Source organism: Pholcus phalangioides, unplaced genomic scaffold (assembly GCF_987345545.1).
Source record: "Pholcus phalangioides strain wild (caught in Gottingen) unplaced genomic scaffold, Ppha-v1.0 ptg000007l_1, whole genome shotgun sequence".
In the NCBI taxonomy this organism is placed as follows: domain Eukaryota; kingdom Metazoa; phylum Arthropoda; class Arachnida; order Araneae; family Pholcidae; genus Pholcus; species Pholcus phalangioides.
This window is the reverse complement of record NW_028301600.1, coordinates 58,669,617-58,693,940: the sequence shown is the minus strand read 5'-3', so window position 1 is coordinate 58,693,940 and position 24,324 is coordinate 58,669,617. Positions and strand designations below refer to the sequence as shown.

General features: G+C 34.9%; 2 protein-coding genes across 3 annotated transcripts in view; both read left to right on the top strand.

The window, feature by feature from the left end:
• LOC149085551 (phosphatidylinositol 4-kinase type 2-beta-like) overlaps positions 1–4,350 on the top strand; it is a 45,945-nt gene extending 41,595 nt beyond the window's left edge. The window contains exons 8-9 of the mRNA XM_089233622.1: positions 1,705–1,764; positions 1,996–4,350. Coding sequence (XP_089089748.1) covers positions 1,705–1,764; positions 1,996–2,169 — 234 coding nt within the window. The 3' untranslated portion in view covers positions 2,170–4,350. The remainder of the gene's footprint in view (positions 1–1,704; positions 1,765–1,995) is intronic.
• An 11,330-nt stretch (positions 4,351–15,680) lies between these two features.
• Positions 15,681–24,324, top strand: part of LOC149085548 (SH2 domain-containing protein 5-like) — a 139,114-nt gene continuing 130,470 nt past the window's right edge. The window contains exons 1-3 of one of the 2 annotated variants that reach the window (XM_089233620.1): positions 15,681–16,102; positions 18,572–18,652; positions 19,816–19,890. In XM_089233620.1, coding sequence (XP_089089746.1) covers positions 15,959–16,102; positions 18,572–18,652; positions 19,816–19,890 — 300 coding nt within the window. In that variant the 5' untranslated portion in view covers positions 15,681–15,958. The remainder of the gene's footprint in view (positions 16,103–18,571; positions 18,653–19,815; positions 19,891–24,324) is intronic. The other variant, XM_089233621.1, reaches the window with a different exon arrangement.

The window sequence follows — 24,324 nt, the reverse complement described above, 5'->3', positions numbered from 1 at the left end:
AATAGTAAAAATGAGTAACCACCAACGTTTAGATGATGGAATGAGGTGGCGAATTGTGGGGAGGCTAGAAGCAGGCAAAATCTCAAGTGCAGATTTGTAGAGAGTTCAATTTAATGCCCAGTGCCGTGTGTAACTCATGGAAACAGTTCCAGGATACCGGATCCATCGAGAGAAAGCCTAGGCAAGGTCGTCCAAGAGCCACGACGGCCAGAGAAGATCGCCATTTGTCGATTATAGCGAGGCGTAACAGGAGTGCTACAGCTTTTCAGCTCTCTCGTGACTTGTATGCAGCCACAGGAACCCGTGTATCAAAGGTGACTGTTTCCAAAAGACTTCATGAGAGAGGGTTGTTTGCAAGAAGACCTGCTGTTTGCGTCCCGCTCACTTCTACGGACAGGAGAATCCGCTTATCATGGTGCAGAGAGCATAGAGATTGGAGTAGGGATCAATGGGGGACCGTTCTCTTCACTGATAAGTCCCGGTTCAGCCTAAGCACAGATTCTCGCCGTACGTTCATATGGAGAGAACCAGGGACCCGATACCTACCCTCCAATGTCCGCGAAATCGACCATTATGGCGGAGGAGGTTTAATGGTCTGGGCAGGCATCATGTTGGATGGCCGCACACCTCTCCATGTCTTTGAAAGAGGCACTGTGACTGGTGTGAGGTATAGGGATGAGGTCTTCGAGCCTTATGTTTGCCTTTTTAGGGGTGCAGTTGGCCCTAAGTTCATTTTAATGGACGATAACGCGAGGCCACATAAAGCTCTTCTGCTCGACGATTTTCTAGAGAGTGAGGATATTCGTCGGATGGATTGGCCAGCCAGATCTCCAGACCTTAACCCTATAGAGCATGTCTGGGACTCTCTGGGGAGGGCAATTGGAACTCACAACCCTCCCCCCCCCCCTCCGGGAACTATCTAGGGAATGAAAACAGTGTTGCTGAACGAGTGGGACCAATTGCCACAGGAAATGATAAACTGCCTTATTTCAAGTATGAAATCACACTGCGAGACCTGTATATCTGTAAGAGGGGACCATGCCCCCTATTAACCCATTTTTTTGTTTATTCTGCAACCACGGTTTCATACCTTCTGACTCCAACGAGTGTTACGCACGATCATGCGTGTGTATTACAATTATTGAATGGTTATTTATTTTGTATTGTATTAATGTATGTACATATCAAATTTCATTCAAATCGGTACAGTAGTTCTAGAGATAATCGACCAAGTCTGCAAATTCTCTTAATTTCTTACACCAGTGTAGTTATGTATTTGGAAAGTAATAATACTTCAATACATATATTTTATACAGTATGTGATTTTACGTCATCTGTACGTCCTCTTTGAGACCTTGTATAAGGAATACAATTCACAATAGATTTTTTTTAATATTTTTTCCGGCTTTCTATAGGCTTCATTAATTATGGAAAAATTATCAGCTCAAAATAAAAATCATGTATTGTATGGTTAAAAGTAATCCTTTTTTGTTCTCAAGAATTTAAGTTCAGAAATAGTCGTCTATACTGCAAATAAATTTTCACATTGTCCATGGTTTCGAAACCATGGAATAATAATAATTATTGTATCATGGCATTGTAATATATTATGTGTAAGAGTAGTAATATTACTGAATTTCTGTTGTTGAATGTTCTTTTAACATGTTTTTAATGGTATTAAAAATAGTTAAATTTTTTCAATAGACTGATTTAGGTTTTGACCGCAACATTTTTGAACGGCAAATGTCAGTTATGCGTGGTCAAGTAAGTAGTTACAATTTTTTTTTCTAAGGAATTTAATGTCTAATCAAATTGAATTCTGAGATGTTCCAAATATAACTTCAAACATACCAGTGAAATATTTCATATTATATGAGGATAAAACCATTAAATTTACCAAGTATGCTCTACAAATAAACAAAATAAACCTTCAGTTGTATGCTAAAAATTGATTTTATATTCAATTATGTGTAGGAAAACTTATTTCTCTCCTAGATTTTAAATTTGACACAAGCTATGAAAGATGGAAAATCCCCAGTGCAACTGGTTCAGATGCCAGCAGTAATCATTGAAAAGAGCAAAAGTGGCACCAGAGGAAGAATAAGAGCTGCAAATGAAAGTTTCACTCAAACATTTCAAAACAAAGCGCCATTTTTTTCTTGGTGGTGAACTTTAAATACAAATTTACTTTATGATTTTCATGGAGTGAAAAGCTGACACCTGCCAAAAGTTGTAATTTTTAACTATGATTTGTTCCACTGTCAAAAGGAGTAAATTTTATTCCTTGATTTCGCATTTCTATGGTAGCAGTTGACAGTGAATGAAGAAGTGAAAATAGAAAGATCAATCATTTTAAAAGTGAAAGTGATTATTTCATTTTCAGACAAGTTCTGAATTTTAAATATGATGACATTAATCAGAAATTGCTATTGGCATGACATGGGGTGGGGGGAAACATGGGTTTCTGCCTAAAAAAAATTGCATGGAGTGATTGACCTGGGGGGTAACTATTATGCAAGAGAAGATCTATAACTCAATGGAAAAAAAAAGTTGATCACTTTTCATTTAGTAAATCAGACAGTTACATCTATTTTTTTCATGTTGATTATTTTACCTGTTGAAGCTGTTGTAGAACTAGTTGTGGTGAGTCAGATGTAGATTATCCACCTATCTCTTCAAGGATTACCAATGTTACATGCCTTCTAATACAGATGAGTCCTTCTGCATAGCTGAGAGATAATCTGTAAATATTTTTACCCACTTTCACCTGGGTAAGACAGATGGTGCCCGCAGAAGATGAATGCAGATAAAAAAATAATAATAATAAAATAAAGATGAAAAAGGGAATACTTAGCCCTCAATATGCTCCAAGCTCTACTGGCTTAGCCATTACCTGACAGAGGACCTGATTTAATAATTGACAAGAAAGGAGGAGAAAATTTTATTGATTGGAAAGTATAAGCAATACTGTGAACTGGAAGAAGAAGAAATCTCAAGAACATAAAATGTGTGGTATATAGCTTTATTGTTTGCCATTCCTGAAGGGTATCAAGGGAAGCTAGCACTACACTGATATCACAATATGGTTAAAATAACTCAGTCATCATGTCAACTATTAAGCTTCCAGGTTTCAGCTTTGCTCTTTATGAATTAACACTATTTCAGTCTTGTTACTGATAGGTAGATGAGACATCATGTTAGTGTACTTTTTGATTGAAAGTGGTCTCTTTGCTTTAGGCTCTTTAAGAAATATAAAAAAAAGTGAAAGAGAAATGACTATCAGTTCATACATTTTAAAAGCCTGGTATGCAACAACTGTGAAAGTTGTAAAAATCTTGAGTATTGATTCTAGCTATCAAATTTCTTGACCTCTCTATAGCTCTTATACTTTTGAAACATAATTTTCGAATTTTGGAGGCATGCAGCATTTACACTTATACAGTGCCTAATTTTTTTCTCCAAGAAATACACTACAAACATTACCATATAGCATTCAAATATAAACTGATTGAGTTGAATTTCAACTATTCAGAATTGGTTCTGAGCATTTAGCAAGCTTTTTATAACAAATATTTGTTTGTTGAATACAAGAAAACAGTAATTATATGAAATTTATAATTTTTCATTCTGGAAATTTGCTGGACTTACACAGTGCCACACTAATGGTGAATAATTTTTTGTATGATTTTATCAAGTGATGGTACTTATACCAAGGAATAGAGTGTTTGGGATTATTCTAATTTTACTGGCATCAGTAAGTTATGAAGTATGGTTTCTCAAGTAGTGATTCATAGCAGGCAAACATTAAAATTATTTTGAATTAATCACTTTGTGTATGTGGATACATGTGCAGAGCCACTCTTAGGGGTGTGCGACAGGTGTGGTTGCTCCATGCTCCGTGTTTTTAGAAGGCCACACTTCTGGAAATAATAAAATCTTTCATAAATTCTGGAATCTTTTTTTTTTTCTCATAAATTCTGGAATCAGATCTCTCATAAATTCTGCATGTTCATCAATTCTGGAAATCTGCATTTTGATCTAAAAAAGAAATAATTCTGCAATTCTCTGCATTTTCATATAGAAAGAAATAATTTTGCAATTATGTTGGTTTTGTATGGTGTTGAAAACATCCATACAAAAAAAATAGAGATGCAATTAAATGAAAATTAACAAAAAAAGTATTAAAAATTTCAAACTGAACAAAATTTTAAATTGATGGTAATAATAGTTCCAAAACCAACTGAAATTAGGATCCAATGAAAGAAAGTGTGCGAATTAATAAAAATTCAGAAGGATGAATGAAAAATATGAAAAATAATTAACAGATAATTCCATCACCCACATAAATTCAAAAAAATGAAAAATACTTTTAGAATTGATGAAAATTCAGAATTTATGAAAGAAATAATTGCAAAATTATTTCTTTCATAAATTCATTGCATTTCATTTAATTGCATCTCTATTTTTTTTGTATGGATGTTTTCAACACCTGTATACTTCGTAATAATGTATAAATTTTTTTGGATGCAGATTTCCCTGTCCCCACAGAATATATAAAATTGGGGCTAAGAGACTCCAAACTATTAAGATGCCTCTGGGCCTGCTGTTATTTTCACACCAGGCCTCATGACTGGTAAGGGCAGCCTTGCACATGTGTGCACTTCAGTTGCTTCAGCTTATTGTCATGCCAATTTAATGTTTGTTACTACAAAATTTTATGTTCTTTGAAGTTAAAAGTGTTTACAGTATAATAATGACGTCTGATTTTTTGATTGACAAACAGTTTCAGTCCAGGGTATAGTGAAGCATCAGTGGTGAGACTATGATTATTAGTTACCTTCACAGTGGAACAAGTACTTTTAAATATCATTTGTTATTATGTATTAGCTCATTTTCAGCTGTTTTATTTCATGTGATATTTGAGAAGAAAAAATACCTTTATACAGTCAAACCTCTCTTTCTCGTAAACTATTTCTCAAAAATCTCTATATCTCAAAAATGAAAAATTCCTTGCATTTACACTGTACTGAATCAATGTATTTTCACCTCTCTGTCTCAAAGTAATTTTCGAAAAACTATTTTGAAGGAAAAGCCCAATGATAGTAAAAAAAAAACACAAATTCCTTTCCTTTCATGCAAATTTTGCTTTTCTCTGTAAGTGAAAGAAACGGATAAGAAATTATTATTGGTGTATTACAGCCCATTGTGTTCATGGATCTTGTTAATCAGGCAGATACTATGATTGACATGGGTGGATACCATGTGGATGGCTTGTTCAGTATGGCAAAAAGTCAGCCAACAGACAATTCAAAATTACTTCAAGAAAGCTGCTGGTGTGAATCTGGTGGTTCACTTGAATTTCAGTGATTCTCAGAACAATGTTGAAAATGAAATTTCAAAACATTGGGACATTACTAAAAATCACTTGAAGCTAAAAATTTCATTATCTGATTTTGTGGAAATGGACAAGTTCATTACAAACTTTCAGCACCTTGACTGATACCAAAATTATTGCTGCATGTATGGTCGACTTGGGTAACGAAAATGCAACAGAAGATGCTCCAAAAGAATTAGAAAAAAGCAACAGTGAAAAATGCTCAAACATATGCTATGAGAATGCTGTACCATTTTTTGGGGCAAACTGAGAAGATGGGGCCTGAAATACTTGCAGCTTTTGCTAGTATAGATAGAACTGTAAAGGCTCAAAGAGCAAAAAATATGCATCAATCTAAGCTTACGGATTGTTTTAAATAAGGTATTTAAGTAGAATTAAATTGAACAAAAAAAATTTTAATGTATTTTAATATAAGTACAGCAATAAGTAAGCATACAGTTTGATTGAACATTGATTGTGCAACTTTAACCAATAATTTCATTAGTATGCAGTAAAATGTAGTACAGTATTTTTTCGTTTTTATCAATCGAATTTCTCACCATTTTTGGTGTGTTATTTTTTTCTTACTAAAAAAACTCTTTCTCGAAAACTTTCTATCAATTTTTTTCTGTCCCGTCAGTTTGGAGATAGAGAGGTTTGACTGTATATGCAGAACATGTATAGGTTTTATTTAAATCAGAAGCTTGAAGGATTTATATTGTAATTTTGTGTCTGTGTCTTGAAATGAATCTAAAATAGAACAGTGAACAAATAGTTATTTAAAATAGTAAATTATTTATTGTCTGCATAATTATAAAAGGTTTGATAAGTCCCATGTAAAAATGATTTTTGTTTCTTATATGGAACAAAGTACAAAATAGTAAAACAGTTTGATTGCCAAAATCAAAAAGGTGATGGGCTAATCATCTCTTTAGAAAGACTGAGCATTTGTGTATGTAGGCCTTTCTATTTTTCCTTACTATGATGAATTAGTGAAATTTTTGAAGATTATCATAGTCTCTGTTCTTTACATTTGAAGTGAATGTAGTTACCTTTTTTAAACATACAGTTAATATTAAATTGACATTTCATGCTTAGAGCTAGAGTGTCATAATGTAGTGCTAGATAAGTCAGTATAGAACATTTCAATGACTGCAACTGATTTAGATCAATTAAATTAATTACGCTTGTTAACTGTTCAGTGTTGGGCATTATATGCAATTTACAAGCTCTTGGTGTGTATGAAGGATGAGAAAGAAAATCTCAAAACTTATTCTTGAAAATACTATTTTAATACTTAAATGTCATCAGAGATGAATATTTGTGTAAGAAATGAGCTCTATTTTTGAATTTTCAAGATTGTTGTTATTTATTAGTTGAAGAATATTTAGGGATTTTCAAACTTTTACATTCATTTACTCTTAGTTTGTAGATATGAAATTTTTCCCTTTTGATTATTTTGAACTAGCTATTTTGACTTGGGTCCAAGAATATGTGTAATCATTTTTTATTTTAAAAGTTTTTTTCAATCTATGCTTTTTTTTAAATTTCATTATGAACAATGATGCTACTTTAACAGAAAATTCTCATTGTAAAAAATCACATTTCATAAGAATTTGTTTTTCCAGTGAAAATATTTATTGCATAGCTTGGGGTGTTACAATGACATTCACTGGATTATCAGGAACACATGTTATGGACTAATGGAAATAAAAATGAATTTATTATTTTTTCAAGCCTAGCCCATTATTACATATTCCCAATGTATTTGGTTCTGGGTGATTACTAGGGCCTTGACACATCCGAAAAAAAAAAAAAATTAGGCACTAGCACAATTATTTGGGAGCTCTTACGCTCAGGAAAAATTGTCTTTAATAATGTTTTCTCAACTTTTTTGTGACCCCATGTTAAAAGACACGCTGTCATAAAATCAGAATTTTTTTTATAATCCATAAACTCCAATTTAACAATTCAATATAAAAAGTTTTAGGCACCAATACAGATTTTCTAGTTGCACACGGTCGCCTGGCACTTGGAATTTGTCAAGCTCTGGTGATTACCTTTGAAGCATCTTGAGGTCAGTAACCTATGTTAAAAATCATTGATTACTGCTGAACAATCATGCTTCACTTCATTGAAAAAAAGTTTCTTTTTGAAAAAACCCAAGAAAACAGGAATACAAAAATTGAATTAATTTGTCGTAATCTCCTGCATTAGTCTGCACATTGGAAAAAGCGAAGTATATACATGATAGGAAAACTTGTATTTCTGACATGAAGGGCATTAAAACGAAGAATTAATTCATGTTGTTTAACTTTTGTTATGGGTGTTATTCCCACAATTTTTTACGTCAACTTTTCTACCAAGCATCTACTACTCACGTGATTTGCGCTATGGATCAGTGGATAAAAGTTGGATCTGAGCAGAAGTTGACTGAAACACCAAAATGAAGTACCGGGCACCTGTAAACGTGAAAACATATTTGAATCTGCTAAAAGTGATTCTGTCAAAGCTACAGAGGCCTCCTACTACATTAGCTATCGTATTGTCAGACGAGGAAAAAAATCACACCATTGGTAAAAATTTAATTTCACCATGCATTAAAGATGCTTTCACATGCATGCTTGCAGAACAGAGGAAAGTGCTCATATAATGAGTTTAATACCTCTGTTAAATAATACGGTGTCTCGAAGCATACAGAACATGCCAGACGATGTTGAGAGCAGAGCCATAAGTCACGTCAAAGGTTGTGAATTTTTTTCCATCCAAGTCGACGAAAGTACTTGCAACGTTTAACTTGCATTTCCCGGTTCTTTAACATTTTTTCCCCCAGTAACCATTGAATGGATGACAACAATGAAAGAGACAAGATTTTGATTAAACTATAAGCATTTATTCAATTATATATTAATATAACGTTTTAACAACAATTATCACAATTAAACCTTTCTCTCAATATTATAACAGAACAATAAAACTGAACGGTCTCACCACCATGTCCAGGTTTCCACGTATTAATTCACATCGTCCAATAGACACTCCCAGGTGTCTACCTCACTGCAGAAGACTCCCTGACACCAGTTTCAGACGGGTTTGGTGTCTCGAAACACACGTTGAGGTCACAGCTCAGCCACTGCGTAGGGAATTGGAGGCAAACGTCCACAGGTAGCCAGTCTGGCCACTAACCAATCCACAGGTGACGAGATCACAATGACGTTGGGTTTTCACATGAAGTCCAGATATGAGACGGGTGAGGTGCCAAGGGCACACCTCTATTGTTTTTGAGAGACGATCTAGCTCACACCTCAACAGGGCGTGATGTCTTAGTGATTAAGACAGGACGTTAGTCGGAAGTAATAGAATCGGAGAAAGAAGCACATCTCTACCTGGTTTTTATATAGGAGCATTCCCAGAATACTTTATGACAGAACCAATCACAAGATCGAAGGTGCGCTATTGAGCTTGCATCTAATTTACATAATTTCATAAGAGAAAAGGAAATATTGTAAAAATTATAATACTGAATCTGGCAACCAAACATAACAAATTGGAGATCTGGCCAGGATCCACAACTTTTAGGCCTATTGCACATTGTATAAACTCATGACATTATAGACCGTGAGATGGTCCTAGGACCCACTGATGGTATGGAGGTAAAATATATTGCACATTTATATAACACTTTGCTGAACATTTACATTACATTGCACAATTAATTAACATAGAGTTTGACGACGACGATTCGACGCGGTTCCCACCGACGAGCCACGGGAACCCCACAGAGGGAAAAAGAAGGTAACTAGACGAGCTATTGTGGGATCTTTGACATGGATGTAAAGCGGAATTTATATGGGACGTTGGCAGCCTGACCTCTGGCCCCGTTCTTGCCCGACGGCTAGGAGACCCCCACCCTCCGACCGTCAGACTAAGAATAACTGACCCGAACCGGATTGCCAGCGGAAGCCTCGGGTGGTTTCCGGTAGCCAACGAATCCTGGGGGGGGGGGGGCCTAAACAAGATTAAATGAACATAAGGATTTTTTGTAAGAGATCCCAGGTCGTCATGTTACATACTGACGTTTTGCGGAATATTCTGTGCTCCTTGCAATTGCTGAATACTTGAAAGAGAATTCGAAGAAACTCTTTTTATTTGTCACCCATTGAAGGGGGTAGTACGACTGTTAAAGACTTATTTGAAGCAATTAATCATTATTTCGTTGAGAAAGGAATTCAGTGGTCAAGATGCGTTGGGCTCACCATAGATGGAGGAAAATCCACGGAAGGTTGCTACTCAGGGCTTCGTGCACGCGTGGCCTGCCGCAAACCTGCCGTTCGGAATCGGCAATAAATTGTAGGTCCCGGTCTAATTAGCCCTCGTGTGCAGAAAATAACCGTGGTGCGACAAAAATGATCAGCGTCAAAGGTAAAGCCGACTGATCTAATGTACTTACTCGTTGATCATTTTTGTCGCACCACGACCCCCAGACTTTCAAATCTATCTCCGCCTATGTCATAATCATATAGTTCTCTGCCAAATTTTTGGAGAAAAAATGAATATCGCATCGTGACTGCGGTTTGATGGGTTGCCATAACTAACGTGGACATAATTATCACGAAAAATACGCCAACTTGACGATGATTCCGAATCATGTCTTTTGTTATCAGACTTTGGCTACTACTATTAAACCAGACATGCACCTCGTCCACATTACTCTGTGAAACTTCTAACGAATTGGTACATGTTGGAATGTGTGTGTACCTATAGTGAACCTTCCGTGAAGTTTGTTTCTATGTAATGCTTGTTATGTGTAGTGCTGCCATCTGCAACCAGTTCTTTTAAGCTATGAGTTTTTTCTCAACTCATAGAGAATGAAGTGTAATGAATGAATAATTTTACTGTTGTAGGCCTGTGGCGAGACTTTTTAACGGGGAGATCGGCTCGCATTCGCTCCTCCAAGTTGGGAACCGCAGAAAACCAACTTGAGCCGACCACCACTGGGGCGACGGTGGGGTTTGAACCTGGATCCACGCGATGCGAGTCCGTCACTTCGGACTTTGGCTAGGGATCACTGGCTACTTCGAGAACTGGCCGAGTTAATATGTGACGAAATTGGCCCCGTCGCGAAGTGGCCAATTTCGGGCTTTGACAATAACATTTATAAACTCTGTAATGTACGCAGAATTTTCTCATCGTGGGGGGAGGGCTTTCAAAATATTTTTCTTCCCGAAAAAATGTTTCGTTTTTTACTGCAAAAATACACCATAATCTCGTCTCTTGGTGGGAAGGGTGGGAGCCTGCGAAAAACCCTGGCCCGGCGATAGCATGTAGGGGCTATGCCGTCCTCATCAAGCGGCACATGTCTATATGTTTTCATCATTGCACTAGTCAGAACATACGCTTCACCATTCTAGGTCCAGCTGTTGTGATCAACACTGCTGTCGTGGTTTTCCACAAAGAACGCAGGATCACAGACAACGTTGGCGAATGTTCAGAAGGGTGACCCTCCAAAAGAATAGGCAGAAGTACTCCATCAAGAGGGTGTCGGATGAATCAGCAGCTCAGCTTGTGTTTCCATGGAGTAGCTCACTGGTGACAGTCCAGAAATATTTCAAGCAGCGGTACTGCTACACATTGCAGTATACAAACCTACCTTGTCTGTGGATGGCGTCGGGGCAAGGAACCCTAACGTATAGATACCGATGGAGGTCTGTGAGATCATGCCACAACAGAGGGTTAAAGGCATGCTTGACGAGCTAATGGCTGCTAACATGATCAGGAGCACTGCACTGCCGCCCGGTCAGAAATTCCATGTAATTGAGAAGAGCATCTATTCTACACCATAAGAAACATGTGCGCCCAGAAAATGAATAAATACAATATCAGGTTGAACCTCCAACCGGTGGAAACGGATGCGAGGGTGAGAACGTGAGGGTTAGAGGTAATGGTGTTTGGGACATCAGATATAATCGTTTCATATCTGGTAAGAGAATTGATAAAATTTCCTTTGTATGTTCGGCTGAATGCAAAGAATCTACATTAAAAAAACTATTTTAGGCTTTTGTGAAGCTTTTTGATCACGTAATATTTCCCTCTTTCTTTGAGGGACATACAAACCGTAGAAAAGGTAACCAATATGGCGACTTTCTGCTCGACTCATGAAAGATACAAATCTAAGTTAAAGAAATGTAGAAATGAATCGGTTTTTTTTCTTTTTATGGGCGCTAGATATTTCGAAAATTTTCTTGAAGTTATCGATCCGCCTGTTTTTGCTTCAAAAAATACTTGATTAAAGCTGCAGAATTTCTTCAATGTAATTCATGGGCCATAATTAATTTCAAAACATCCTAAACTATGTGTATTGAGATGCAGTTGAGAGAGAGAGAGAATATTATAAGACATTACGAAGACATTAATTTTCATTTTCGTGCTTGAGAATATATAAATAAAAAGTTGAAATCAATGTTATTTTATGAATATCCAACTCAAAAGTAGGTCCGGCTAATTATTTTATATTTAATTTTCTGGGCTTCGTATCTGTAAGAAACTCAATACCTCGAAAATTGAGAATTCAGTTCAATTTTTAAAATTATTGATGTGGTGGAAAACCCCCACTAAATTTTCTCATTCCTACGGTAAAATCGGCAGTTTTAACATTGATTTCTATAAGGATTATCCTGTGCGCTAATTTCGCAAATGCACCGCTTTCCGCGATTAGACCATTTCAGCCAATCACGTCTCTTCTTGGTTTACGATAATTCCCACGACCTTAATATCGTACGATCTGTTGTGCTTTCGGTCACAAGGTGGCTTCATTATGTAATTACTGGAATGTATTCTGCAAGATTAACACTGTATGCCAAACAAAATTGTTCACTTTAATTCGCGTAAGGGAAAGATTAAAATTCCGTGGTTAATGGTAGCGAGTGATGGTGGTAATAAATTTAAAAAAAAAAAGAAATTCACTAAAAGTATATGATTTTGGTTATAAACAGTTTTAGGACCTCTTCTGTCTGTTGAACTAGTGTAGGTGATAGCGTATCAGACTACGAATCTGTAGACCCAGGTTTGAATCCAGCTCGCGGAATAATCCGGTTTTCTTTTTAACTTCTCGTCAGAAAATGATTTAAACATTTTAATTCTTTTTGCTGATGCAATACATTTTACAATATATTTTGCGGACTCTTAAAATACAAGCACTGTAAATCAGTTAAATATTATAACAAAAGAATGCAGAAGAAATTAAGACCAATAATGTTATAAAAAACGTAGTTGTCTTTTAATGTCTTTTCTTTTCCTAAGTTCCGATTATTAAATATTTTATAGCTGGTTACGACTAATTAACGTGCATAATATATATATATTTTTTATACAATAATTTTTCTGTTTATTTTTAGTCGATTTGCTATCGAAAAATGCATTGATAAATTGAAGGAATATTTTACTAAAATTTGAAAAGATTTTCGTGATCCGCCCCTTTAGCTGTTTGAATATTTCAGTTTGTACCGAATTTATAATGTATTTATATTTTGCCGAATCTTAAAACTTTGGTATATAATAAATCAATTAAATATTATAACAAAAAATATGTAGAAAAAATTATCAAGACCAATAATAATGCTCTAAAAAATGTAATTCCTTTTATCATATCTTTACTCTTCTGAAGTTCTGATATTTAAATAGATGTTTAAATATTTCATAGTTGTTTGCGATTATTAACATGCACGATATATTTTTTCATACTATAATTTATCGGTTTATTTTTAGTAGATTTACTATCGAAAAATGCATTGATAAATTGGAGAAATTTTTTACTAAAATTTACAAGGATTTTCTATCGAATTTTCAGAAATTTAAAGTCGTTATCCTCCTTTAACTGTTTGAATATTTAAGTTTGCTTTCAATGCATAAATTTGTTGGGCCCGATTGCACATTTGAAATGCCTCGCGGAACATCAGTGGAAATGACTACCTTGTGTGCACCACTGTTCCGCAATCAGATACGAAAATGAAGATATCGTAGAGTTACGCAAATTATCGTAGAGGCTGAAGCAATTGGCGGTGTGGAAAAAATTACGAAAAAAATCGTGTAATCGCGGAATAGCGGTGCATTTGCGAACATGGAGAAAAGAATAACAGGAGGTGACATCAGGCACGAAAATTGAAGCCGTTGTGGCAACCCTATGGGCTGACAAGCCCATAAGCCCAAACAAACCGCTCTTTTCCCTATACTTAACATGTGTTTTGCCGGATCGAATTCTCTTAAAATATTAATAACTAAATAAATTTAAGCACCATGACTGTTTAATGCGTCTTCAGGTAATCTACATGATCCGATAAAGGGGAAAGATAAAAGTTAATCCTTGTATAAGGGGTTTTTATATTTTTAATTTATTTTTGAACGGGGAAGATCATTTTTTAACTCTCAAATCGTCATACGTTTTTAGTTCAGTGCCTTCAATTCATTTTAAAAATTCGATGTATCACATTAATGTCTATGGAAATATGATTAATTAAAATGATATGAAGCTCCAATAAAATGCAATTTTCATAATTTTTTCTTTTAACTGTTTATTTTGCCTTTTTGTTTCGTTCATCATTATCATAGATCCGGGACATTTCGAAAGTGTTTGAGGCCCGTGGGCGCTCGTCTTAAGCTTTACATGAGGAATTTTGATTTCTGAATCAATCCTGAGGTGCTCGAGCACCTTCTGACAGGGCCGTAGCTAGGATTTTTGCCACCCGGGGCAAACAGCATTTTGCCGCCCCCGTGCCTCAAAGTACTGGAAGTGAACGAGCGTCCTCCGCCACTGTGTATTTATGGTTTTGCTGCCTGTAGGCTGTACAAATTTCGCCACCCTCTTCTTCCGTTTCACTCTCAAATTCTTGAATACGTATGATTGAAATATATGCCGCCCATCCGAACCTTCCGCTATGTAGATGTAGTATTGAGAAAAAAAAAATTAAAAATAAAAAACTTTTTTTACGAGCCGCGATAAGTCATCTTTCTGGCCTATAGTATTTAGGAAAATAATCACTTGGGCTGTTTTTTCCCCCTCTTCATTTTGTACCCATTACTTTGCTTTTTGAAGTGGTATGTGTACGAAAATTTAACAAAAAACAGTTTCGAATTGAATTTGAAATCTAAAATTGTCTGCGCTCGAGTTTTTGTTGTTCTACCTGGACTCGAATTATTTCCACAATATTATAATATAAACAGCTGGAAGGCATTATATATGCTAATGTTTTGCATATATGTATAATGTTTTTCGCAAAAAAAAAAAGTCAGATTTTTCAAACACCGCTTGTTCAAGTGTCTTTAAACATTGTGTCTCTCTCAGCACTGAGGTATTACATGCTTTGGCATAATTCTTTTTAAATTAAAATGCGGAGAAGGAATTTTGGGGCACAAGATATGGGTGAAAAAACAAAAAAAATGATTAAAATCCTCCCGGGCCCCAGGGCTGGAGCCTTGTCAGCCCACCCCTTGTGGGAGCCATGGGTCTGTTCCCCCCGAAATGTGAGAAAATGACCGAAAAAAGGGAAAAAAAGGCCAAATCTATTCTATCACTTTGGTCCCCCCCCCGAACGAAATTTCTGGCTATGCCCCTGACTGAAGCAGTATTACAAGATCAACCGCGACAAGCCAAGAAGGACCCTGTTTTTCCGAGACGGCGTCAGCGAGAGTAAATTTCACGAAATCTTAAACAAGGAAATACCCATGATCAGAGAAACCTGTAGGTCCCCGAGTTTTTCCTACAGTCCCCCCCCCTCACCGTCACCTTCGTCATCGTCCAGAAAAAGCATCCGGTTCGGATTCGACTGAAGAGAGAGCAAAATGGCGCCTGTACATTCATATATATCAGGCCTCGCGAACCTATGATCTACGGGTCACCGAGTGACCCATTTCATAATTTCAAGTGACCTACTTCAGTTTCGAAAATAAAGTATAATTATATACGTTTATATAAAGTGTAAAACTTTTTAATTACTGGTGAAAGTTACTGATTTATTTTTACTATATAAAAATATTTGTAATCATTTTTTTAAAATTTTACTGTTTTTTTAATTATTTTCGTCGAGTGGCCACGGAGCCCCTGGAGAGTGCACAAGAAGCCGCAAGGGCTCCGCGGAGCACCGGTTGAGAATCGCTGGTCTACTGTATTTCAGAAAGTTTTGTGCCATATTTGGCAATTTAGCCGTAATTTGGTGACAATTAGCTATGTCCTGTTTTTCCCGTACTTGCGAACCAAATTTACAATCTTTTTTTGAAGAAATATGGTCAGCCGACTGCATCAGCTGTTTCTATTGATAAAAAACTACTACTACTTCGTCAATGTTTATATTTTCATTTTCTTGACCCGGTTTTTGAATTTTAGAGTGTTTCCCTTTATTTTCTTTTTTATTCGTGCAAGTTTTCTTTATTTTTTTCTCTAATCTTTCACTCGAATTTTCCTTAATGCCATTTAGCAAAGAAATGGTGCATCAATTCTATTTTATTTTGGAGCAATCTTGAAAATAGGTTTGATTTTGTAAAAATAGGTAATTCGAAGGTTACAGCGAAAGACAAAGAATCATCATAAAAAATATGCCTAGCACATCCTCTGGAACGAATATGAATATGGATGAAGATCTTCCGGATGGATCATGTTTTAGTAGAGTGCTGACAGTTGATCATATGAAAGACGATCCTGAATTCATTCAATCAAGCTGCTCTTTACATAAGTGTGAGGTCAGTACAGCTCTTTATAGCCTCCACAGTGAAAGAATCAGGAACTGACACTACTAGAAAAAAATTATTCTACATAACGGTGTGGTGAGATACCACGAGAGTTTCAGACATGGCATGTATTGTTAAAAAAATGTTTTCATTATGTGTTTTTTGTGTTTAAAAGAAATCGTTAGCAAGAAGTATACAATGGTATCTCAAAGTCAGAGTTCGATTCATTATTCATATCATAAAAAACTAATACTTTGATACAAAATAATGTTCTCTTTAATTTTTTTTTCATGGCCAGGAGCATCTAAAAAGTATTACAGGCCCCTAGGCAAAATCATTTTTCTAAGGTTCCCCCCCCCCCTACCTGGCCAGAAATGCATGCCTGCCATTTTGCATACTATTCTTAGAAATTTTAATCAGTCTCATTATATCATGAGGTATGCACTAAGACAACACTTTCCAAATCCCCACAGCATTAACATTTGTATAAAAATCAATACGTTGCAGTTTGAAATTTGCAGTTTCAATTTTGCAGGATAAAAGTAATTTCGCTTACAAAACAGAAGGTCAAAAATTGGGGTGGGATGCAGTTGAGACAATCACAACTTGGGATGTCACTGCATTTCATTTTGATCACATTAAAAATGGATGTGATCAAATCAAGTAGCTTGCATAATCTTGGCATCATGGACAACTTAATTTTTCCAGTCCTGACAAATGCTTCTTCTGAGTTGGTCATACGTGCAATTGCATACAGCTGAAAATATTAAACCGAATTATAGCAACAGGGCATATAGTGAACTGTTTCATACATTTTGTTGACTTTATAAAATTTGATAATCCTTGTGGCATTTTTTTTGAAGATGTTGAAAGAGAAATATTAGTTGCAGTTTGGAAAGACATCATTAGAGTTGATCATTTGATCATTTTTGTCACACCACAGTCTTTTTCTGCACACGAGGGCTAATTAGACCAGGACCTACAATTTAGGTTGGTGCGCTAATCCCTCGATATGGGACTCCCTGCAGTAGCAATCTTTTTCTGTGGCCATGTCGCCGTTTCTGTTATACCCCTGTTTCAAGGAAAGTTTCTGACAAGGACAAAATGGGTATGAAACTCGTAACACCTCTGAACATCCTTTGGTACTTTAGGTGAAAGTATTAACCACCTGGGCTACCATTATAGTTAAAGCAGCTGTTAGTGGAAAATGTGAAGAAGCTCCCCTGAAAATTTTTTGTGATGTTTCAAAAAATCAGTAGAGATTTATTTTGTTCTTACAACACAAGCGAAAATGCTTCAGTGCACACAGTTTTTGCTATGCTGAAGAAATTCACTATATTGTATAAATGGTGAAATTTTTTTTGTCATTCTGCCCAGATGTCAAAATTCTTTGTGCCGGGTAGCAACAGTTTGGGTCAGAAAAAAAAGCTAAATGACACATTTGTTCTGATCTTTATTCATTTCCTAGAGTTTTGAAAAAAATTATTAATCTTATTTACATGAACCCGTTCATTGTAGACATGTTGTCAATATGATAATCATTACAAGAATTAAATGTCCATATAATTAGGAATAATAACTATAAAATTTCCAGTATGCCTACATGGTTTTGTGGAGAGCTATTTTCTAAAATAACAGGGCAATACATTGCAGTTTTTGCTCATTGAGTTTTTGTTTTTATTTTTGTTTTTTTTAAAGACAACTTTCATCATCTTTCTATATTTAACCCTTTATTACTTTTATCCATAAGTGATATGAGTTACTTTTATTGTATTCAGTACTATATAAAATTGTGTGGTACTGTACTGCCACATTGTAATATTTTTTTTGGGCACATTGTATATTGTTCAAGTACAGGCACAATCAGATTTATGCTTTTGCTTCCTTTGGGCTGTATAAATTTTGCAGTCCTCCTTTTATTCTTATCTAATTTTCTTGACCACACATTTCCTGAATTTGCAGCCCATCCAAACATGCTGCCATAGCCCATCACTTATTTTCAAAACCTTAATTTTCAATCAAAAGGTTTTATTTATTTTAGCCTATTTTATGGTTCATAAATGATGTTGCTGAAATAAGAAGCAAATTTCGTATTTTTAATCAAAAAATAATTTTTTTCCCTCTTTTTCATATATATATCTTACTATCTTCTTTCAATTTATGAAAAAATTGCCAGCCTTCTTTTATAGGGTAAGGTTCTTTCCTAAATGAAATTTTTTGCTATTTTTACTTGATTTACAGTTTATATGATATTTTTTTCAGGAAATATAAAAGGAATTATAAATATAAATTCAAGGAAATATAAAAAAAGTTACTTAAAAATGCAAACATAACCTTGTTTGAGTAAAGAGTTTAGTTTGATAAGCTTTCCCTTAAGCCTGAGCAAAAAATTAAATTTTCAATTTCACAGATGAGTTATGCCTGAATGTGTTAGGATTTGTATTACATCCGACCAAAGATTAAATGTTTTTAATTTTTCAGTATATTGGTAGCTTTCAAGTGATTGGCACCGACCACAACACTCGAGCAGAATTCATACGAGGTCAACTAAAGCAAATAAAAGTAAAATATTTTTTTAGCTTATTTATATTTTACTGTGATTTTCAAAAGATAAGCTACAGTGCATATGGTTTTAAAATTTAATTTAAGACTGCTGCAGCTAAGTTAAAGTGCTATGTACTATAACATTTTTTTACTTATCTATAGCACAAATCATTACTGTCTCTCCCTCTTGTTGTGTGTTAATGCAAGCAAAGATTTTAAAGTGAAGCCCCAGCTCTTTTGTATCATTCAAAAATCCCCAAGCCTATAATATGAAATACCTATAAGGTAAAAAAATATAGCAATATAAAACAACTTAACATGCTCTATTATCTTTGAAAAAATTGTATGTGGCGTGAAGGAGACGGTTGTAGAGCAAATCATATTTAGTTTCTATCATTTGTTATGAGAAAGTTAGATACACAAGTGCTTCAATTGGATTAGTAGCATGTTTCTCTGAGTGAGTTGTGCTCACAAACTAAGGTACCGCTCATAGGCAGAGATAAAGGGCGGGGCAGGGGGTGCCCAGAGGCAATCATAGTGTGGACTGATCTAATGTACTGTATGTGCAATATATGATTTGACATCATCATCATTGTGTCCCCTTATCCTTTCAAGTCTATCTTCGTCTACAGTATCGCTGTACAGGATTCACAAATGACCAGTTGAAGATAAAATATTTTTTCTTTTTTTTTTTTATGTCAGACTAAATGGTCAACACATTAATCTTTATTGTATAGACTTGGATTTCAATCGTGGTTCTGGCAGGGATGATTAAATTTAATACTTTCTTTGGGTAGATCAGATAGATATTTCATTCAATGCTATTTAATATTTTTCTTCAAATATTCATGTAATTATTTTCTCATTGTTTTTCAAAAAATGAAATATTGTTTGAATCTTACAATTCAGCTATTGTACATTAAACCATAGCAGATTTATTTATCCAAATTAGATACGTTCATAGAATACCATTTCAACTAGTGCCTCCTGATTTGCATGATTTTTTTATCATAAATCACAGTTGGGTAAATTCCATATTTGCACATTGCTATATATTTCAAGTTTTAAGGTCTGAGTTTTACCAAATGAAATTCATGTACACCCTCACCTTTTGTGAATTCCTCACCTCATGCTTAACTTTTGGATATGGCATTATAATTGGACTTCATTTTTTCTTTTAGGCTGAAGTAAGAAAGAAAGTAGTACTTTTGGTTGTATCATTGACTGGTGTAAAGGTGTGCAGTTCAGATGGAAAGGTAACTTTAAAATAGCTAAAAAGTTAAATAGTTTCTATAAATGTATTTATATATTCTATAAATAAATTTATAAAATATATGTATTCTGTGAAAGGTACTTACAGTTAATATATTTACAATAATTTATGTATAAAATGCTCATATTTTATTATATAGAGTTATCTTCAGAAGACTTTCAGCAGATGCAAAGAGGGATTAGGAAAATGTATTCTATTTAAAAAGAGAAACCAGCTTTACAAAATTTCTGGGCTTGCCATTGCTAAAATAAAAGGCTTTTAAGAAAGCCATGTCATTGATACATCAATACATCAGCTCTGTTTCTTTCTCTCAGAACAATAACATTATTTTAAGATTGCCACTGATGTGTATTATGTGAATATGATGATTTTTCTACATTAAAAAAAAATTAAGCTTCTTAACTATTTTTTTTTTTATGTTTATGCTATCCAGGGTTGATGGTAAGTATATTATCTACATACTTATAAATAACTGATTATAAACTTGTGAAAAAATGAAATTAATATTGCTGTTATTTATTTCATATCAGAAGAGTATTTTTTTTTCAGCCGCATTACAATGAAAACACAGGTGTAGTATGGTTTACATCATCGGAGAATGAAAAAAGAACACTATTACAGACATTTACTTGATCAACTCCTGTAATACAAGAGAAACTGTATTAATTAAATTAATTGTTTAAGGTACAACAATGTTTAAAAATGATCACCAACAATGACAAGAACCATAATATAATAAATGGTCAAACCCTATGCAGAGCTATACAGGCCTCCAATTCCACATGAAATCTATTGTGCAAATGTTGGATAACTTGTGGCAGTAGACCAGTCTGTACATTTTCAACATTCTGATGGGGGGGGGGGAGCAATAGAACAAAAAGTTTGGGAATCTCTGATCTAGAGTTATGCGCTCGGACAATAGTCATGCCCCCCCCCCATATTCTGGAGCAGAGCCTCTAGGGCAAGTATCTTCAATCTGTTGCTCGCGAGCACCCATAGTGCTCTAGGCTCATGCCCGATTTTGTACTCGAGCACTTGATCAACCTTCCGATTAAATACCTTACACAAATTGCATTCAAGGATTAAAATCTTGCTTTTTCATGCATTTGCATGTCAAACTTGCCGTAAGGGTGCTCTACCTTTAATGATGTGTACAGGCAGTGCTCGTGACTAGAAAAATAGTTGAAGATCTCTGCCCGAGGGGTTGGGATCTTTAGTACATCCCCGGACCAGACTATTCAAGGGGCCTCCCCCCTCTATAGTGGATATATAGCGTGAAAAACAAAAAAATGATGAGAAACATTCCAGGTCCCAAGGCTGCAGCCCTGTGAGCCCCACCCTTGGGGGGGGGGAGGGAATGACAATAGTACTACACAACACAATAGTACTTCAATTTTACTGTGTAACATTTTAGTCAGTCTACATTGAAAACGAATGCTCTCTAAGGACAATGATATGCTATTGAAAGACTTAAAATTTTAGAAATTAAAATATTCAATAAAAAATTAATAAGATTTTTTTTCGATTTTCAAATTAAAAGCACCAAAATCTCGCCCGAAGGCTTCCCCCAGCAAAAATTTCTGGATATAAGAATAAACTGCTTATAAAAATCAAAATGGCTGAAAAAAACGTGATTCTTATAAGCGGTCGCTACTGTACTGTGGAAATGAAAAACCTTCGCATAAATGAAATAATTTTTTAACAATATGGTAATAAATTCTGCCTGATAATGAATAACGTTCTTTCAACCTCTCGGCGAGAGGTTGAAAGAGAAAACTTGTACAGTGAAACCCCTCTTAACGGACACTCCAGAGATACGATCACCTCTCTTTTCCGGCCAAATAATAATTTCCCCCTTGTATAATAAAAGTATGCATTTCAAACCCCTGATTAACGGTCATCCCTCTTTTACGGACGAATTTTTTTGTCCCACCAGTGTCCGCAAAAGAGAGGTTTTACCGTATTTAAAAAAGTTTATATGAAGAATGTAATGATTACTAAAAAAAAAGAAAATCAAATTCCAGCGGAAAAATCAACATTTTTCTCTATAAAAACGTGACCAAAAACTTCTTCCATTCCCCAAAATTTCATTGCTGGTGAATGATAATTACATATGTTGATTATATGATGAAATTTTTTTTTTTCAAGTGGTGAAATTCGTATCTCTGTACTTTATGCAGCCGAGAATTATTCGCAGTAAGTCACCGTTTGTATTAAAATTTAAAGTTGTACAAAACTGTCAGCGCTGACCACGTGCATAGCAGCAGAGAAAGAATTTGAGAGAAAAAAATTAGGGGAATTCTTGTTTTTTTCTCAAAGAAAATAATTCTTTTTCAATCAAAATACCCTCAAAGATTGCCTGGTAAACCCTTACTCGCTCTAAAAAAAAATGTAAAATAAAAAAGTATCGTTCACCTTCTGTCAGGTTTGAAAACACTTTTCTGTTAAAAAAAAAATACGATGAAAAAAATAAATCGTATCGTCAAAAAACGAAGATGGCAGGAAGGAAAAAAAAGTAACTTAAGGGCTACTCTTTCGACTTGAAAAATCCGAATTTTCAAAAATAAAAAAGTATCGTTCACCTTCTGTCAGGTTTGAAAACACTTTTCTGTTAAAAAAAAAATACGATGAAAAAAATAAATCGTATCGTCAAAAAACGAAGATGGCAGGAAGGAAAAAAAAGTAACTTAAGGGCTACTCTTTCGACTTGAAAAATCCGAATTTTCAAAAATAAAAAAGTATCGTTCACCTTCTGTCAGGTTTGAAAACACTTTTCTGTTAAAAAAAAAATACGATGAAAAAAATAAATCGTATCGTCAAAAAACGAAGATGGCAGGAAGGAAAAAAAAGTAACTTAAGGGCTACTCTTTCGACTTGAAAAATCCGAATTTTCAAAAATATTTCATTCAATTGCAAATAAAATACTAAAAATTTCGTGTCAACCGGTTAATTTGTTATTTTGTAATTAAAGAAAGGAATAATGAATTATAGTGTAAACGTATACAAGAAAAACACTTTGAGCTCGATTTTCTCAGATTGCAGTTTTTGAGCTCAACCGTAAGATTTAAAGAAAACTACTGTCCAAAAATTCTGAATTTTTGCAGAAAAGTTTAGCAGCTATGTGTTAGTAGAATAGACCTCGGATTTAGCAATCGACTGATGGGAAGTATTTTTTAAAAAATGTTAAATTTAGATTTTTCAAATTTATATATTTTTTCAAACTTTAAAAATTCATAATATTCTAACGAATGGTCAGATATCAAAGTCGAATGTCTATTCTGCTAACACATGTCGACTAAACTTTCCTGCAAAAATTCAGAATTTTTGGGGCATTAGTTTTGTTTAAATCTTATGATGTGCTCAAAAACTGCAATCTGAGAAAATCGCGTTCAAAGTGTTTTTTCTAGTACACGTTTACAATATAATCCAGTATTTCTTTCTTTAATTATGAAAGAACAAATTAACCGATTGATACGAAATTTTTAGTATTTTATTTGCGATTGAATATTTTTATATTGAATATATATATCAATTGAAATATTTTTTGAAGTAATTTTTGAAAATTCGACTTCTTCAAGTCGAAAGAGTAGTGAGACCTCTTAAGCGAATTGAACGGGATTCGAACCTCAAGATTCATCGGAAGCCCTATACCACAGCAGATATCGAATTCCGGCTGTAATTAAATAGATCAAAGAAAAAAACATTCAACTTCCTTCGCCAAATACTTTTCTATGAGTCACGTATTGGTTTATTGAGACCAATCATGACTCCAAATTCCTCCATTATACCTGGTATACATCTAGGAATGTAAACTTTGTTTGACATGAATGTCGCTCTCCACTTGTTAATACAAGATATACAGGAACTGGATGTTGTGAAGATATTTATTATTTGAGATGTTAATTTTTTTTAAGGAAGGAAAAACTCATCTCTGCCTCTATCGGGAGTCCCTCGATTGCCGGACGAGTGCTCTGACCACTAAGCTACAGAGGAGATAGAGATTTTCCTTCGCTAAAGCGTATATATGTAACTTTGTTTATACGCGCCCCAGGTGCTTGATCAGGAAGGGCACTGTGCTTATTGTTTTGCCGTCAAAAATTACGGGGTGAGGGATGCCAAACTAGACATTGGGCTCAGGTTAATTTTTTTTTCTAGTTGTGGCCCTGATGAGGGGCGAGAAGTACAGAGGTATGGATAAGCATACCCTGGACACTTACATCCTCTGGGCACTTGAGTGCTTGAGAAAATTTTGCTTTTACAGTATTTGAAAATTGGACCGATACAGGGCCCCCTTTGTTGCAGTTTCACTCTCTGCTCTTTTAATCATAATTTCAATTCGTTTTTGATGATATTCTGCCTGTATTTTATGCCATTCCTCTTTTAACGTGGAAAGGGAGAAGTTGCGCTTCTCTTGGCA